The sequence below is a fragment of the Apodemus sylvaticus genome, chromosome 18 (genome assembly GCF_947179515.1).
Source record: "Apodemus sylvaticus chromosome 18, mApoSyl1.1, whole genome shotgun sequence".
Lineage (NCBI taxonomy): Eukaryota > Metazoa > Chordata > Mammalia > Rodentia > Muridae > Apodemus > Apodemus sylvaticus.
The window spans coordinates 55,154,375-55,171,357 of NC_067489.1; the positions used below are offsets into that span (position 1 = coordinate 55,154,375).

A 16,983-nucleotide genomic window follows, 5' to 3' on the forward strand; every position below is an offset into this window, starting at 1 on the left:
CCACATTTCTAACTCAGTTCATCAGAATGATTTCTAGTGCCGACTGTTCTTTCTTGCACAGCTTTTGAAAACTGTTTGTTCTGCTGGCTCATGGAACTGCATGCATCTATCTGCTCATTATTACTATTACTATTATTATTATTATGATGATGATGATGGTGCCAGCATCTCTCATGTTCAAGTATTCTACAAAAAAAGCTCTTGGTCAGTTTCTCAGTGTATTATTTGGGAGTTCATAGCCACAGTTATCCCATGCATTTGTTTTATTTGGGAAAAGCTCATCTTAGTACACAATACCTCTATTTCTTTGTGCATGTTGCAATTATTACATGTGTACTTGTGTGACCCCCCAATCCGCAAGCCGTACTTGTATCAATATTAAGCTATTTTATTACAGGAGGTTGAGTAATACATTTCTCCTTCTTCATATATATGGATATGAGAAACTGTTTCTGAATGAGACTGGTTTTGCTGGATATCACTAAGTTTGGGGGAGAAAGCTATTTGTTCATAGTCATTCCTACAACAAGGAATCATACTGCTATGCATTCAGGAATCCTGTTTTGATTTCAATGCATTTCTTTGTCTCCTCTTTGATACCTAAGAGAGCTTTACTGGCTCAGTAGTCCCACCCTAAATCCCTTTTATCACTGATAATATGATAATGTCATCAGGGGTACAGCTCCGAAAAACAAATCTCTGTAAGTCAGCCACCGCCTCACAACAGTTGTTCACCCCACGTTACTTTTGACTAACCTGAAAACTTCTTTGAAGTCAGTGGGAAGCCATCAGCTCAGCGATGGGAAGCTAATCCAGCCCCACATAAGAAGTTTTTCTCTGACAGGCAATTTCTCCTTCCTTCACACAGCTTCAGTGGGCTGTTTGCAAGTAGCTACATGCCTTGGTTGTCGCGAATACGGGTTAGCCTTTTCTTTGACTCTGTGTTTCTATTATATTTTTGTTTGAGTATTTTAGATATTTATGGTAGTGCTTATGAAAATTGTAGCTCAGTTATTGTTACAGGAGAGTAAAAAAGAATCTCCATGAACGACTTAATTACATCTCTTATTACAAAGTTCCAGTGTGTTGAACCTTATGAACAGATTGCTGAGGAATAATTTTATGCCAAGAAACCACTCATTTAAAATGTACAACTTGGCACACTATTAAATACAGATTTATTAGTGAAATTGTCCTTAATAAAGGTAGTGAACACACTACTGAATGTTTCCCCTTGCCACTTTGACAATTTACCCCAGCAATGAGGGACCGTTAAGACCAAGCTACAGGTTGGTTAATCAGCCATATCTTCAGAGAAAATGTTATAAAGACAGGCATTCAGAATCACCGTGGTGACTTAATGGATAGAATAGCACAGGAAACCTGAGGATCCGAATTCAAGGACTCACTGGAAGACACAGGATCACCTTGACTCAAACTCCCAGTCTCTCTCTCTCTCTCTCTCTCTCTCTCTCTCTCTCTCTCTCTCATACACAGACACAGACACACACACACACACACACACAGACAGAAGGATGAGTCACTTTAGCCAGATCTTCCAAAAGCCCAATATTACCCAGAGAAGTATTTTATTCATAGTTAATGAACACACACTAAATATCCTGATTTGGGCTCTGTTCATACATTCTGTTCATGATATCACTGTCAGGCATTGGAGTGTTTTAGAAACCTTCCCACCAATCCAGCAGTACCCTACATCCAATAAGACAGAGCAATGGACCAGCAAGTGGGGACTTGCAACGGAGTAAGATGGGCTTCAGCGTCACATTAACCATTTCCAGGAAAGGCTGGGGAGACGGCTCAGAGGTTAAATCATGCAGATTCGAGGGACAGATTCTGAATCCCCAGAACTCATGAAAATGTCAGGTGGTCTTAGGGGCTTCTGTAATTCCAGCCTGGAAAGTTGGAAATGGCGGGGCAAGATGGTTAGGGAGTTTCATCATACCGGTGAGTTCTGGGACTGAATGAGAGACTCTGCCTCAGTGCATAATGGGGAAGAACTGTGGAGGTAGATTCTCAACCCCAACCTTAGGACTCTGCATACATGTGTGCACCCCACCTCCACATGCACCTATGCATGCAACCCATGCACACATAAATGCATATCACACACACACACACACACACACACACACACACACACACGAAAATGAAAAAGAAAACCACACCATTCTCCTGGAAATATTGCACTGAGCATGAGAGCAAGCTGAAGTCTGGGGCACAGGATGCCTGTGCCCTGCGAAAGAGAGCATCCTGCAGTCTTGAAAACTTGCCTCACAGACATTCTGTGGCTTTTCTCTGATTTTTCATACATTACAGCACTGCTATAGGTCACAAGAAGCTAGACATTTTCTTTCCAAATTCTGTCTAACGCTGTAAATAAAACTCTCTCCTTACCAGTTTTTGTCTGTTAATTTTGTTGCTGCTCTTGTTGTTGTTGTTGTTAGCAATAGTTCTAAGATTTCCACATATCTCTACCATCTTTTCAGTTTTATTTTCATCCTTACCATTACGACATTGAGCCTCTCACTGTATTTCTCTAGTTACTAATGGCATTATGCACGGTCAAGTATCCTTATTTTTGTCTCTAAATATCTTCATTGTCAAAGTATCTGTCTGACTCTTTTGCTTATTAAGACACATTCATATAACTTGGAGGTGGGGGTGGCACAAGTCTTTTTTTTTAATATTTTTTTTATTCGATATAATTTAATTACATTTCAAATGATTTCCCCTTTTCTAGCCCCCCACTCCCCGAAAGTCCCGTAAGCCCCCTTCTCTTCCCCTGTCCTCCCACCCACCCCTTCCCACTTCCCCGTTCTGGTTTTGCCGAATACTGTTTCACTGAGTCTTTCCAGAACCAGGGGCCACTCCTCCTTTCTTCTTGTACCTCATTTGATGTGTGGACCATAGCACTTGGGAAGCATTGGAGAGCAGATTTCTGTGAGTTCAAGGCCAGCTTGTCTACAGAGGGAATTCTGGGACAGCCAGGGCTACAGGGAGCAATTTTGTCTCAAAAACCAAACCAAACCAAACCAAGACTAACAAAACAAAACAAAATTCGTGTATTGATTTATGTGTGGGAGACTGAACCCTCACGTTTGCTAGGTTTGTGCAGCACCACAGAGTATGCCCTGCCCACATTTCCCTTAAAATACTGGATTTTTGAGAACTATTTACACATTCTGTGTTCAAGTTTAGATATAATTTTCAGACCTTTCCTGTAGTGAGCCATTTTCATGGTGGGAACTGCGCCCTCCCACCCAGCCTCGGGGCTAGCTACAATCCAGCCTATTGAGGGTTTGATCCATTGTTCTCCAAAGAACTTCCAGCTTCCTGTGAATACCTTCTAGCTCTAGCTAACACCTGAGCTAGCCTGGGGCAGAGCACTGAAGTCCTTTTATCTGCCAGACCTACAGCTTCCTGAATCAAGCAGGCTATCAGCTGAGCGGTGTGGAGCAGTAGAGCCAACACCCACAGAGTTTGGGGGGAGGGACTTGCCCCAAACTGCCTTAAATTGTCAGACCCCAATTAAACTTTGAGCTTTGATCAGCAATTGAGTTGTCCTGGCCTTCATTCTTTTTCGCTGACCCCCTTCTATCCCCAACTTCTCTTCCAGGGACCCAGTTCACTGTGGCTGTGGGTAGCCACTTTCCATTACTCCATATTTTGTATTTTTACTCTCAGCGCCTTCAGAGTAAGAGGTCTCAGTTTAAATGAATCTCAAGTTATCAGTTGGTTTCTTAGAGGTAGTTTCTGTGGGACTACACCTAAGAAATTTCTGCTTCCATAGATATTTTTTAATCTCTGTTTTCTAAGAAAATATAATTTTGTCTTTTGCATAGATTTGTCACTTATTTTGAGTTGATGGTACAAAATATGGATTGAACTTTATTGTTGTAGGTATGTATTTCCGATTGTTCTAACATCATTTGTTGAAAAAGGTCTACTTTCTCCCCAGTTTTACCTTTATATCTTGTTGCAAATCAACTAGTCTTATGCAGGCACCCGCGTCAGGACTCTCTATTGACTCTTGATTTTAGAAATTAATTCTTACACAGATTTGTCAGAATTCTGTTCTCATTGATTGAGTTGCAGTAGTTATTCATATTTTTCATGTTAACCCTTTATCAGATGTATGACCCATATAACCAAAAATTGTAATTATATTTTACTTGCTTATTGGGCATGTGCACGCGTTTCTGTTTGCGTGCGCTTGGGTGAGTGTGCAAGAGCACAAGGACAACTGCAGGACTTGGCTCACCTTAATCACCATGTGAGGCCAAGGGCCTCAGGTTATCAGGCATGGATGCTGAGCCATCCCCCCTGATGATTAAAAAGATTGTGTCGCCATTTCCTTAGCTACCTTATTACTCTGTCTATAATGTTCCATAAATGTCACTGAAATAGAATTATGTCACTGTCCTCTTCCCTTTCCTTCCTTTGGATCCTGCGATGCACACTTCCTCCAATCCCTCCCATAACTCGCGTCTCCCTCACTCTCAAGTTGATAGCCTCGTTTTCTTTGGCTATTACTGTTAAACACACACACACACACACACACACACACACACACAGTAGCCTTTGAGAGAGTACCTTCCACAGTTTTTAAACTTCCAACCAGTACCCCCCAGAGCTCCCAGGGACTAAACCACCAACCAAAGAGTACACATGGAGGGACCCATGGCTCAGCCACGTATGTGGCAGAGGATGGCCTTGTTGGACATCAATGAGAGGAGAGGCCATTGGACCTGTGAAGGCTAATTCCTCCAGTGTAGGGGAATGCCAGGACAGGGAAGCAGGAGTGGATGGGTTAGTGAGGGGGGGGGGGAGAGAGAGAGATTGAGAATGAGAGCAAGACTGTCACAAGGACAAAGTCTTGAATAAATACTCAAGCAAAGGGAGGCCACCCCCAAAATGTGCTGAAGCACTCAGTTCCTGGTGATTAGTGGGTCTTATTTGATTCTCCATAATTTCAAAACAGGTAGAAAAAAAGGACTATGTTTCCAGGTGCTTATCCAAGTTTTCTGAGATCAAGTAAAGTATCTGTCCAATGTTTAGGTTACCTGTGAAATTTTGCTTCCTGCAAATACTTTTTTAGAATTGGCCCATCAAAATCATCCACATACTATGAAAATACTAAGCCGGCGTTTGACTGTTTCTCAGTTTGCAGATAACCAAGAGTAAAGTGTCTGCTCTAATTTCCCTGGCACTGAAATGGAGACATGCTTAGGTTGGAGATGGAATTCTTGCCGTGATTAATAAACCATTGGTAACAAGGAGACATAGATGGGGATGAAGTAGAAGCCTCAAGCTGGGTGACATTGTGTATTCACACGCCTCGTGGGAAGAGGCTGATTCCACAAAATGAGTCCGTCCCCTCCAGGTGCTCATGCGGCTTTGTGGAGGATTGGAGTCCTGGAAGCCACCCTTGTGAGGCAGCCAATTCTATCTGTAAAGGTTGTGTATCTGTGTATTAAGACTGTGCTGTACCAAAATACTTTATTTGCTTCAATTTCGCTGACGTAATTTTGTAGCAGCAGGGACCTATTTTGTCTGAGAAAACTTTCTTCTTTCCAGCTCTCCAGTAGAGACATTTCTGTAGGAAAATGTTCACTTCTAATGGGGATAATGATTAAAAACACAATTATTACTCCCTCTCACATACCAGTCAGCTCACCTCATAGTTTGCTTTTTAAGTGCTTTGAAGAAAGCAAGCTATCTAAATGCTAAATAACAGCACGGAGTGCCAGAGCACTCTGGCTGGAGCAAGAGTAACCTTCACAGACTAGAAAACAGCGAGAGATAGAACATAAGCATGCTTTTAATTTTATTCGGAATGACAATGCAAAAGTAGCCGTTGTCTATGTTAGCCAAGGATTACATAAGTATATAGAGCTACGATTTAAATACTACCTCTATTCAACAAAATATCCTAGTGAGTATAAACAAAGCAAAAATAAAATGTTGGCAGTGTTAGGTCCCAAAATGCTGAACACTGTCCTTACAGCCTAAAGACTGTTTGGCTAAATTACCCATTTTGCTTCGCATACTAGGATGCATTTTCTAGTTGACGCACACGTTGTAGCAGAACTTAAACTTGGAGCTGGGTGTGGGGGCACACGCCTGTGATCCCAGCACCTGGGAGGCAAAGGCAGGAGGATTTCTGAGTTCGAGGCCAGCCTAGTCTACAGAGTGAGTTCCAGGACAGCTAGGGCTACACAGAGAAACCCTGTCAAGAACTTAAACTTGGGAAAGCACCGGAACTATTTAAACCAATTAAAATGGGAAAATGGCTTAATGATGGGAAAAGCATAGCATTCTTGGGGAAAATGTGAGGCTCAAATGAATAGGAAGAATCTAAACTGAAGAATAGCTTTGAGAGGTTGTAGGGAATGGTGAAATTTTAAAAGAGTGTATTTACACCATTTTATGACATGAAATGGCAGGGGACGATTTATGTAAACTTTTTTTTAACCATTTTACCTTTGCTTTTCAGGGTATATGTATATATGAAAATTCTATGTGTTGCCTCCACATTGCTTTAATATCTGTATAGAGCTGTGAACTGAACAAGGATGGCACAAATGGACATTTCAAACTGGATGGGGAAAGTCCCAAGGCCTCAAACATACAAAGAATGAAGGGCAGGTGAGGAAAGCCGGCAGCAGGGTAGAGGGCATTCCCCAGGAAAGGGCTCGCCTGTGGGTGCCCTGTGCCAAACAGTCACCACACACACACACACACACACACACACACACACACAAGTACAATAACAATTAGTGGGGAAAGGGCCAACAATTTGAAGGAGCAGGGAGTGGATATCTTGGTGGTTCTGGAGGGAAGATCTGGAAGGGAGAAATGCTATAATTATATCACAATGTCCAAGAGATGTAGAGGATAATATATTATTCTGTTGTCATTTGTTATCTAAACAAACAGAATGGGCATTTATGACATCCCTGTGTTAGGAATTAAGAGTAGTTGAGGGTTAAATGGTGGGGAAATAACTTGTGCTTCCCATTTTCATGATTCCCAGTGCCATGTGCCAACTCTGTTTCGTGTTGTACAAGCATCGAAATATTCAGAGTTCAAGATGAGTGCAGGACTAAGGGTTAGGGTGAGCACTCCCCAGGGATGCCTACCACCTACTTCTCTTCTCACCAGTGCCAGCATAGGGAGTGGGGTAAGCGAGGCAACTTGACTTTACCTTGGAATACTCTGAATACATTGGGGAAGTATGATGTTATTGGTTTAGGATAAAATGTGATGTGCTACATGCATTTTTGCCTGGAATGCAGTAAATTAAAAGCACAATAAAAAGGAAACCATAGTAAAATACATGGTAAATATTTATTGACAATTTTTGAGCCTTCTTGAGATAACATTTATCTTTATAGCATACAATGGTATTTATCACTATATCTTAATGATTTTATTGGGTCATTATTGACCTATATATTTATAATTTATTTTAAAGGAAGATGTCATGGATAATAACTGAAGCATTTTTTATTGAAAACACCTGAAATACTTAAATAAAAAAGCGTGAGTCCATCTAAATAGAAGGTATTATTTTAATGGAGACTGTTCTATTTTTATATCCTGGTCAAAATGGAAGAGCTGCAAGCCCAAGATTGCAGTGTGTGAGTCATGTTTAGTCTTTGTCACCGTACCGGACAGCCTTATTGCCCTTTCTGTTATTGTGGAAGGAAGAGTTAGGGGAGGTTATTATCTTCAGAGGGATTGCTGCTGCCCAGTGCAGCTTGCCAGTTACCGAGGCGAGTCTTGGGGGAGGAACCTATCATTTGCTGCTTTCCAGGAGAAAGCCTGCAATTGGCCACCATGCCCCTGAACTTCCTGATAGTTCCAATAAAGCTTGGAGAGCACTATTAAGAAGCACGGGGCTGTGCTGCTGACTGAGGCTGTCACGCCATGGGTCTTATTTGGCAGGAAACGTTATGAGAATAAACGGATTCACAGCCATTAGGGGAGAAAGGTCAATCTGTGGAAGCTGAGACTTCTCATTCATCATCCTACGACACAGTCTTGTTGGCAATTTTATTTTCAGTTATCAAACAAGTAATTTTGGGCTTGTTAATGCCTTTTACCAACTGATACAGTGGTGGAGACACAAACAAAGAGAGGGCTGCCGATGTGAGATATTATGTTTTGTCTTTCACCCAGATCAGAGAGGAATAACTGATGATAAAATCAACAAAGAAGTGTCTAGTAGTTGACTTGGGTGGTCTGGCTGCTGTCCGCAAGCATTCCTCCATCGCTTCCTCCTCTGCATGGCTTTTCCTACCTCCAGCAATTTTTAAGAACCTTTAAGAATTCTAAGGGGATCTTAGAAATACCCTTAGAATTAGCAGGTGTGTGCATTGTCAGGGAGACGTCTTGGGAGAAAGGCATCTTTGGAAGTAGTAAGAAGACATTTCATAACTAAGATAATCAAACAGCCTTTCTCTTTTAGACCTTAAATTTACTCTTCATAGGGTATAACAGATGTATGAGATTTTCAGGAATCTTGCTATTCATGTAAAGAACTCTTATTAAGGTAACATATGTTTGTAATGTGTGTGTGTGTGTGTGTGTGTGTGTGTGTGTGTGTTGTGTGTTTCATGGGACCAGTAGACAATCAGTTAGCTAGTCTAGGGAGAGTGCTACAAGCCTGTAAACTAACACTCCAGGGGGTAGAGGCTGGAGGCTCAGGAATTCAAGGTTATCCTTGACTGCATAGTGAGCTTGAGGCCAGCCTGGGCTATATTAAGACCTTGTCTTAAAAACAAAGAACCAGAAATTAAACAAACCAAAGCAACACCTTCCAAAGCACCTTTACCCCCAAATCCCATAATCTATCAAACATATACCTCTCTTTCTGTATATATAACAATATTAGCTAGTATACATGTCCAATATTGCCTCTTTTATTATATCATAGATCCAGTGATAACATACATAAAATGTTTCCAAATAATCAAACTATGTTAGATTCAGATCTCATTCCACAATAAGGGATGCTTCTCTCTGCATCTAGAGGTCAGTGTTCTGGTGACTTTTACAGACAAACTGCTTTCTCTCTACCTAAGCGCCATAAGTAAGAGATGTTACAACTTCTGTTTGGCTTGCTCTATGCTTAAAGCCCCAGAGATTAGAAATGTACCTAACACAATCAGCATTCTCTTTCTTTTAGAAAGGAAACATGAAAGGAAACAGCAAATATCCTTGCTAGAGCACAGATGCTAGGCAAAAGCTATTTCTCCAGACCTAGTGCTTCCAGAGCCTGTGTGCAGCGACCACTCAGAATTCACTTACCAACCTGTTTGCAGCCTCCTCTCTCCAGTTCCTCATCCCTCTGTTTTTGTGTTGTTGTGATACTATATTATCTCAAATGCCAAGAGGGCTACTTCACACATAGTCCTTCGAACCCAACCTTTTAATGCACAGAATAAGCAAATCCATACAAATCTTTTAAGAATTTGTCTTTGCAGGTTTCTTGCGTTTGCAATGGCACTTTATGCTTTCTTTTGATACTGGCTGCTTGGTTGACATTTCCATTTTACTCTATGTCCTTTGCCTCTGGCCTGTCCAGTTCAGAAGCCATCAATTCCTTCTCACAGTCTGAAAGAAGAGGAAGAGCCTCATGGTCCAGAGGAGGCAGGCGCTACCCCGTTACACAGTCGTGGGTCAGCCTCTTAGATCTCAGACACAGCCTGATGTAAGCTTCCTGCTCCTTCCTGCTCCTTGCTTTTGCTGGTGCCTCTGCCACAAAGGCCGCAGCTGCCTTTTATTCCAACTCTTCTGTAAAAGCAGGGTGTGTAAGGCTGTGCTTTGGACGCAGACCTTGGTTCATGACCCAAGGCTCTATCCCTTTGCCATTTAACTTCTGTCCCTTTCGCTGTGAGTTTTCACTTCCCAGAACTGTGGAATGTTTTGTGACATCTGACCTTTACCAGATTTCACTTCTTTTGATTTCAGCCGTTATCCCGAAACCCATAAAAATCTAATTCTCTCACACCCGTGAATGGTTGTCATAAAAGTCATGATGAAATTTGAGAATCATAAATAAATTACTGACACGTCAAAGGTAAAAATGTTAGGGTATGAAGTTCTGTCTGATATGCATGGGACAGGGAGGAGGCGTCTTTACAGATTTAGGATAGGGCTTGTTTCTAGCCTTGTTAGGGAGATTGTTCAATTGGTAAAAGGCTTGGCTTGCTGTGCAACCCTGAGGACCAGAGTTTGATCCCCAGCATCCATAGAGAAAACTAGGCATATTGGTGCAGGTCTGTGATCCCAGTGTTAGGGATGTGGAGACAGGTGGACCTTTGGCCTTGCTGGCTAGCTAACGCTAAGTCTCAAGCTCTAGGCCCTATGGAAGACATTGTTTCAACAGACAAAATAGACAGCTTGTGAGGACCAGCACGAGAGGTTGATCGCTGGCCTCTCCACCTATGCACATACATGGGAATTTACAGACATATGAACAGGCTCCCCTCACACAGTTGGTTCCAGCCTTTGTCCCATTAGCATGAAGGAGGACAGTTGTTGATGCTGCCTGGACTGTTCATTTCACAGTCTAAACCACTGCCCATTTTGGGGGATTCTTTTAGTGAAACTTCCCTGGACCAAGACATAGCCACAGCTACTATTGTGTTATAGTGAGTTTGAGTGGTTTGCTGTGGGGTGGCTGTTACTTTTCTCGTGCCCCTTCTATTAGAGGCACCCCTTTCAAACCTAGTGGCTTTGAAGGATCTCAGGACAGACTGGCAATTACAGGAAAATCAGAGTCTGAGTCTTATCCCCAGTCTCCAAGTGCTAGTCATTACTCCTCCTTTAGCAGAAAGAGAAGATAGTCTTGGGGCCCTTCCCTTCTTTTATCACTCAGTCATATCTACCAGGCTGAAGCATTTCCCAGCATGCTTTGCTGCTCATTGTCCTGTGTTGAACCACAGTCACTGCTGTTCTTAAGCAGGTGACTGCCACCACAACACTAGAGTCCTTCTATTCTCCGCAACTGTGGAGATGAGCAACCTTTCTCCAGGGACTCATTTACCCCTGGCACAAGTTCCCAGTGTTGCACTTCAGTGTGCTGACATCGGGTCTCACATTGACTCAGAAAAATAAATAGGGTTTTGAATGCCAAGCGAATGCTCTGATTCCTATACGAAGAATAGTAATTCTTCACCATGATTTTTGCATTTTGTAGAAATAACACAAGGAGGTTATTTTTGCTTTTACTCAATGACACTATTAATGATAACAAGCCTTGAATTCCATAGTAAGAGAGAAAAGCATATATTAACATGTACAACCTGTATTGCTCGGTGGTGTAAATACAGCTTTCTGATTCTTGTTTTTCTCAGTTCACTGAAGACTGGGTGAGAACCTGGCCCACAGTTGGCTCTGGTCATTGCTTCTGAAATATATTAGTTAAACTAAGGCATTCTTAATGACCTTCTTTAAAGTATTTTATTTGCTAGGATTGAAGGTCAGAACTGGAATAGCACTGTCCCCCCTTCTGATGCTTAGACACATGTTCCAAGAACATGTGGAGAATCATTTGTTATTACATGGTTCATAGATGCCTGGTTTATTTCATATCCTCCTGTCAGAGTGCAGTGCTAAAGGGAAAGTTCTGATTAAGGTTATTTGAGTTTGTTTTTATAAAACACACTAGTGCGCTGTCTAGAGGGCTTCAGCCTATGTGTGTGTGTGTGTGTGTGTGTGTGTGTGTATGTGTGCGTGCATGTGTCTATGTGTGAGTGTGTAAGACTATGTGTGTGTGTATGTGTGTGTGCATGTGTCTATGTGTGAGTGTGTAAGACTGTGTGTGTGTGTGTGTGTGTGTGTGTGTGAGAGAGAGAGAGAGAGAGAGAGAGAGAGAGAGAGAGAGAGAGAGAGAGAGAGAGACTGCACATTTGTGTATTTGGAGGGAACTGGAATCATCAGTTTACATAGGTGCATAAATGAAGAGTACACATTTTCATTGGATTAAATGAGCTTTGTAAAGTACATAAGCGAGCCTTCGGGGTCACGTTTCCAGCTTCATCTCCATTTCCTAACGAGGGTAGGAAGATTAAAATATCTACTGACTAGATGTGACTCTGCATTTCAATTATCTTGACAGTTTCTCATCATTTTTGATGATTTAGCAATGCAGAGTGTTGCCAAGTAGTTGAGCTTCTCCCACAAAATATCAGAATTGTTTTTCATTTTAATATACTTCAAAAGATCATAAAATGTTCCTTAGAGTGACAGTTGAGTCTCAATATTTATGACTTTCTGATTGCTGTAGCAGTTTAGGAAAAAAACCTAAAAGCAAAATTTAAGTGGAAAAGATTAAAATTCAGGGTTATGGACTTCTTTCATTTGAGCGAATATTCAGTTTTTTTTCCTGGATGTTTCATGTGCCAACCCTGGTTTCCCCATATTTGACAGGTTTTGAAAAAGTGCTTCATTTCTCTCTCAAAATATATGAGCTGCCTGGATTTTTGAACCCAACCTCTCTTTAGATCAGGGCCTCTTTCTCCCATCACGGTTCCTACTACGAGCCAGACACGCAGAGCACCTGGCCACAGTTGAGTGAGGCACAAGTCTGAGAGGATGAGTGAAGGAAGGGGATAACTGTCAGGACGCCATGCACTTAGGATGCCCACACAGCGATGATACCGACATAGCTGATGTGTAATGTGTGCGTGAATCTGTTTGCTCTCTAACCTTCCCGTGAGGTTGTGTTGGCTCCTCAGTCACATGCATTGAGTCTTATGACTAAATTAAACTATGTTTCTTTATCCAAAATATAGCTCTCTAATCAGTTTATGTTTTTTGTGACTGTTTTGTTCGCCAGTGTTTCCAAATATGTTTTTTTTAGTGCAGTGTGTTTCTAATATCTTATTAATTTGCAGGAAGGGAGAGCGGTATAATCATTTCCCTTTAAGGAACGGGCAATATAATCTCATACTAGAATGTCTCACTGCTGTTAAAAGGATTATGGGTGTGGTAGAGAAAACTGTGAACGCTGTTGACAGCTTCACAAAGCAAGGGAAGAAGAACAGGAGCCCAAAGAGATTTATTAAGGATAATAATTATATTGAAGTTTGTTAAGATGTCTAAGTTTTAAAAACTTTTATTTTTATTGTAGTGCATTGGTATTTGCCTGCATGTATGTCTAGGTGAAGGCTTTGGAGTCCCTGGAACTACAGTTATGAGCTGCCATGTGCCTGCTGGGAATTGAATCTGAGTCCTCGAGGAAGAGCAGCTAGTGCATTTAACTGGAGCATCTCTCCAGAGCCCACATGTCTATGTTTTATTAAATTTGCACTTATGGTTTTTTTTTTTGTCCCTGAGATTTCTAATAATTAATCTCTTCATTAAGTTACCTGAATGTTCTCTAAGCCCTTTTTTAGATGATGGTATAATGTAAAATAACAGGCTCAAAGCTCTGCCCTTTTGAAACTGATACGTGTGAATGAATTCTGTTGACATAGATGATGATGATGATGATGATGATTGTACCTAACCAAAGCTGTTATTTGCGTTTACTGATTCTAGCAAACAAGACCTAATGGTTACCCATTGCACGTCCGTAAAGAAGTGAAAACAAGTAACTCAAGATTAGATTCCTACAGGAGCATAGCACTAAGACATCTGGGAAACACTTTTCTTTTCGGTTTGGCATCTAGGCTGTAGCACATATGTGCTGTAGTGAAGAGAACAGACACCACCATGAAGAAAGGAACATGGAAAACAGAGACGTTGCCAGGGTTGTTCAGAGAAGGTTTGGGAATCTCTAAACTGCAGATGATAAAAGTGTCCTCGAATTTGATCTACATGAAAAATTGTATTCAAACAAACAAAAGTAGACTTTGTTAACTACGGAGAAATTTGAGAATGATCTAAATCTTTATCCAACATTAACTCTAGCTCTGAAGGAGGAGAAAGCTGAGATTTAGCCTACACTTCCCTGGTCTCTTTCACTCCTACTTCATTTGACTAATGATGTTCCCTATTCTCTCTCTCCTTTCTCCTTCCCCTCCCCCTCCCCTCTCCCTTTCCCTCTCTCCCCCTCCCCTTCCCCCTCCCCTCCCCCCTCTCTCTCTGGTTATCTATCCTGCAGCCTGGTTTTATGTTACTACTATTGGTCATTCATTTGTTCACGAGCAAGTCACCTCTCTAAGCTTCCACTTGGTTTTGCAACCTGCAGAAGGTGACACTGTAGACAAGAAGAATACAGCCTGGTCTAAGGGCTGATCCAACTAATATTTAACACAGCTAACAAGGACTAACAGAAGATAACGGTTGACTATAATGCATGTGAAGATGCGGCGATACATAAAAATCCCATCACTGTTAGTAGTTCTTTAAGCCATGGAGATAAAGCAGAGGCATGGGAGCTCTTGTCACACATAAGTTTCTGGCAGACAGAATCTTAGCCCATCCCACGTGTGTGGTTGATTACCCAGCCTGCAGGAGGCGGAGCTTGTATGAACACAGCCTGTTCTGATGCCCAGTTACTCACTCTTGCCAGGCTGGTCCCAGATGGAACTTTATAAGGGACATACTTCCTGTAGATATGACCGACTCTAGAACACGGAACGTCAAACATTTCTCCTCCACACATCCAAACCTAAAAAGGAAGAAGGTAAAAGAAAAATTAAGGGTAAATTTCACCTGAAAAGGAATTAATAGAATTTATGAAGAATTTACACATTTTCTTTAAAAACGTTTTACTTTTAAAGTGTGTGTATGTGTGTGTGTGTGTGTGTGTGTGTGTTGTGTTGTGTGTGTGACTATGTTAAACTGTGGAGGCTGGATGATCATGTTCCATCCCCTGGAACTACTGCTGGCTGCGGATGCTGGGAACTGAACTTGGGTTCTCTGGAAGAGCAGTGACTACTCTTAAGCACTGAGCTATTTCTTCAGCTTCACACATATCTCCTAATGCCTCGGCTGAATAACTTTTGTTGTAACTTTTTAATCAAATAACAATCCATAACTGCTTAATAAAAAATTAAAATCTGGATTCCCAAATGTATAGAACAAAAGGCTAGTTCCCTAAAATTATTTCTATAGATATTATACTGGCAATTTTTCATCTTAAAAAAATTCTCATCACAATTATTTTCTTTAAACAGAATTTGATGCTTAGTTATCCTCTTTGTACGGATACTTGCTTTGATAATATTGTCAAAACATTTAAAAATATATTACTTGAATTTAAAAACTGAAGTAATGAAGGTGGACTGTTTAAGATACTGATGTCAGCAATGAACGACAAACCTATATGTGCTGTATGTAAAATGTAGATTCTGATATTTGCAGCAGAGTTAATTATAAAATTAGTGTTTAATTTTCATCACCCTTCACTACCCATACCAAAGGAATTAACTGGTTAAACTGTACTTCACTATGGCAAGCCATGAGAACATATACATAGTCCCAGTATATATATATATATATATATATATATATGGGATTTGCATAGCATATTGTATATAATCAAATAATTTAGCTATCAAAACTTAAGTCTAGGCTTCATAAAGCTACATTTTTACCATTTTTTTTGCAATTTTTTTGAAAGGGCTAGAGATAGTTTCATGGTTTATGGTATATGGACCATGTTATGTTACCTGGACCCTGGTGCCAGATATTTGCACATATGGATGTTCTGTGTGTGTGTTTTACTTTTTGCATTATATTGAAACTTAAAATATTAGTGACATTGAGCAAAATCTATTCTTCTTCATATTGCTGTTAGGCCTCATTTAATCAGTTGATGATGTTAAGAAAATGAAGACCACCTAACAAAACCCCAGTATCAGACACAAGAAGCCCTCTTTTGAGTTGTTGGTTAGAGCTGTCTAAGAGATTCCCAAAACATACATCCTATTGCTATTGGCCTTGGATACTTGCAAAGGTGGAAGGAAAGTTCCTATTGTTAAAAACACCATAAACTTCGGCAACATGGCCCTGAGCTGGAACTGACCTGCATTTCCCCTCCCTAGGTTTCATGGTACCAGAAGGTGCCATATAAACTTATAAAGGAGAGACACAATTAACAGTCTTAGCCATATGGTATCTATGAACCACAACCATGACCAGCATGGCACGATAACCCTGAAGGCACAGTAGTAGCACACATACTTTGGTGATAACCAATGACTCTAATTGGACTTAAGACAAGATTCACTCACTCACTCACTCAAAAAAAAAAAAAGAAAAGAAAAAAGAAAGAGGGAAACTGTGTTTGGTACTGGAAACCTAGCTAACTAATCGATGCTAGTGAAATTATAGTTATTGGAGAACAATTGACCATTACTAATTTACTAAGCAGGCATAAAACCTAACTAAAATATACGAACACGTGTTTTTATGCCCACACATTACCTTAGTCTTCACCTATCGCCAATAAAACTTCTCTTTGAAATAGGAAGACCATTACGGAAAACTACAGCCAATTAATATGCAGAACTGCAGAGCTCAGTCTCAATGGATTCATTTACAAAACACAGGGAATATTATAGAAGATGTGTATAGAAATATTGTAAGAGCCAGAGCATCAGGGACATTTCTGTGAGATTGTGTCTCTTCATAACATCAGATGCTGAACCTGTAATATCTCACCAACATGACCACTCAAACATGGGCAGAACAAGAAGGATACCAACCAACACACCAAACTGCCTGGGAAAAATTCTGGGATGCTTCAATCTTACACAAAGAACTACAGGATACTGAATAAAGTTGAAAGTGGAAGATATGGCCCTCCTTTGGGAAGATCAGCCTAATTCAGTGCCAAACAGCCCTAAGCATAACACAGCCAACATGAAGAAGATTGGGGATGGGAGGGATGGGAGGGAAGAAAGGGAAGGAAGAAATGTCTTAATTAAAATAAAATCTCAAAAATTAAGAAAAAAAATCTTAAAAGCCAAAAACGAAACAAACCAAAAAATCCTA

At 40.8% G+C, this 16,983-nt stretch overlaps 1 protein-coding gene across 1 annotated transcript in view; it reads right to left on the reverse strand.

Annotated features, from left to right (window-relative positions):
* The window catches only part of Galntl6 (polypeptide N-acetylgalactosaminyltransferase like 6), a 1,167,009-nt gene that overhangs the window by 66,404 nt on the left and 1,083,622 nt on the right, over positions 1 to 16,983 (reverse strand). The window contains exon 8 of the mRNA XM_052162508.1: positions 14,546 to 14,653. Coding sequence (XP_052018468.1) covers positions 14,546 to 14,653 — 108 coding nt within the window. The remainder of the gene's footprint in view (positions 1 to 14,545; positions 14,654 to 16,983) is intronic.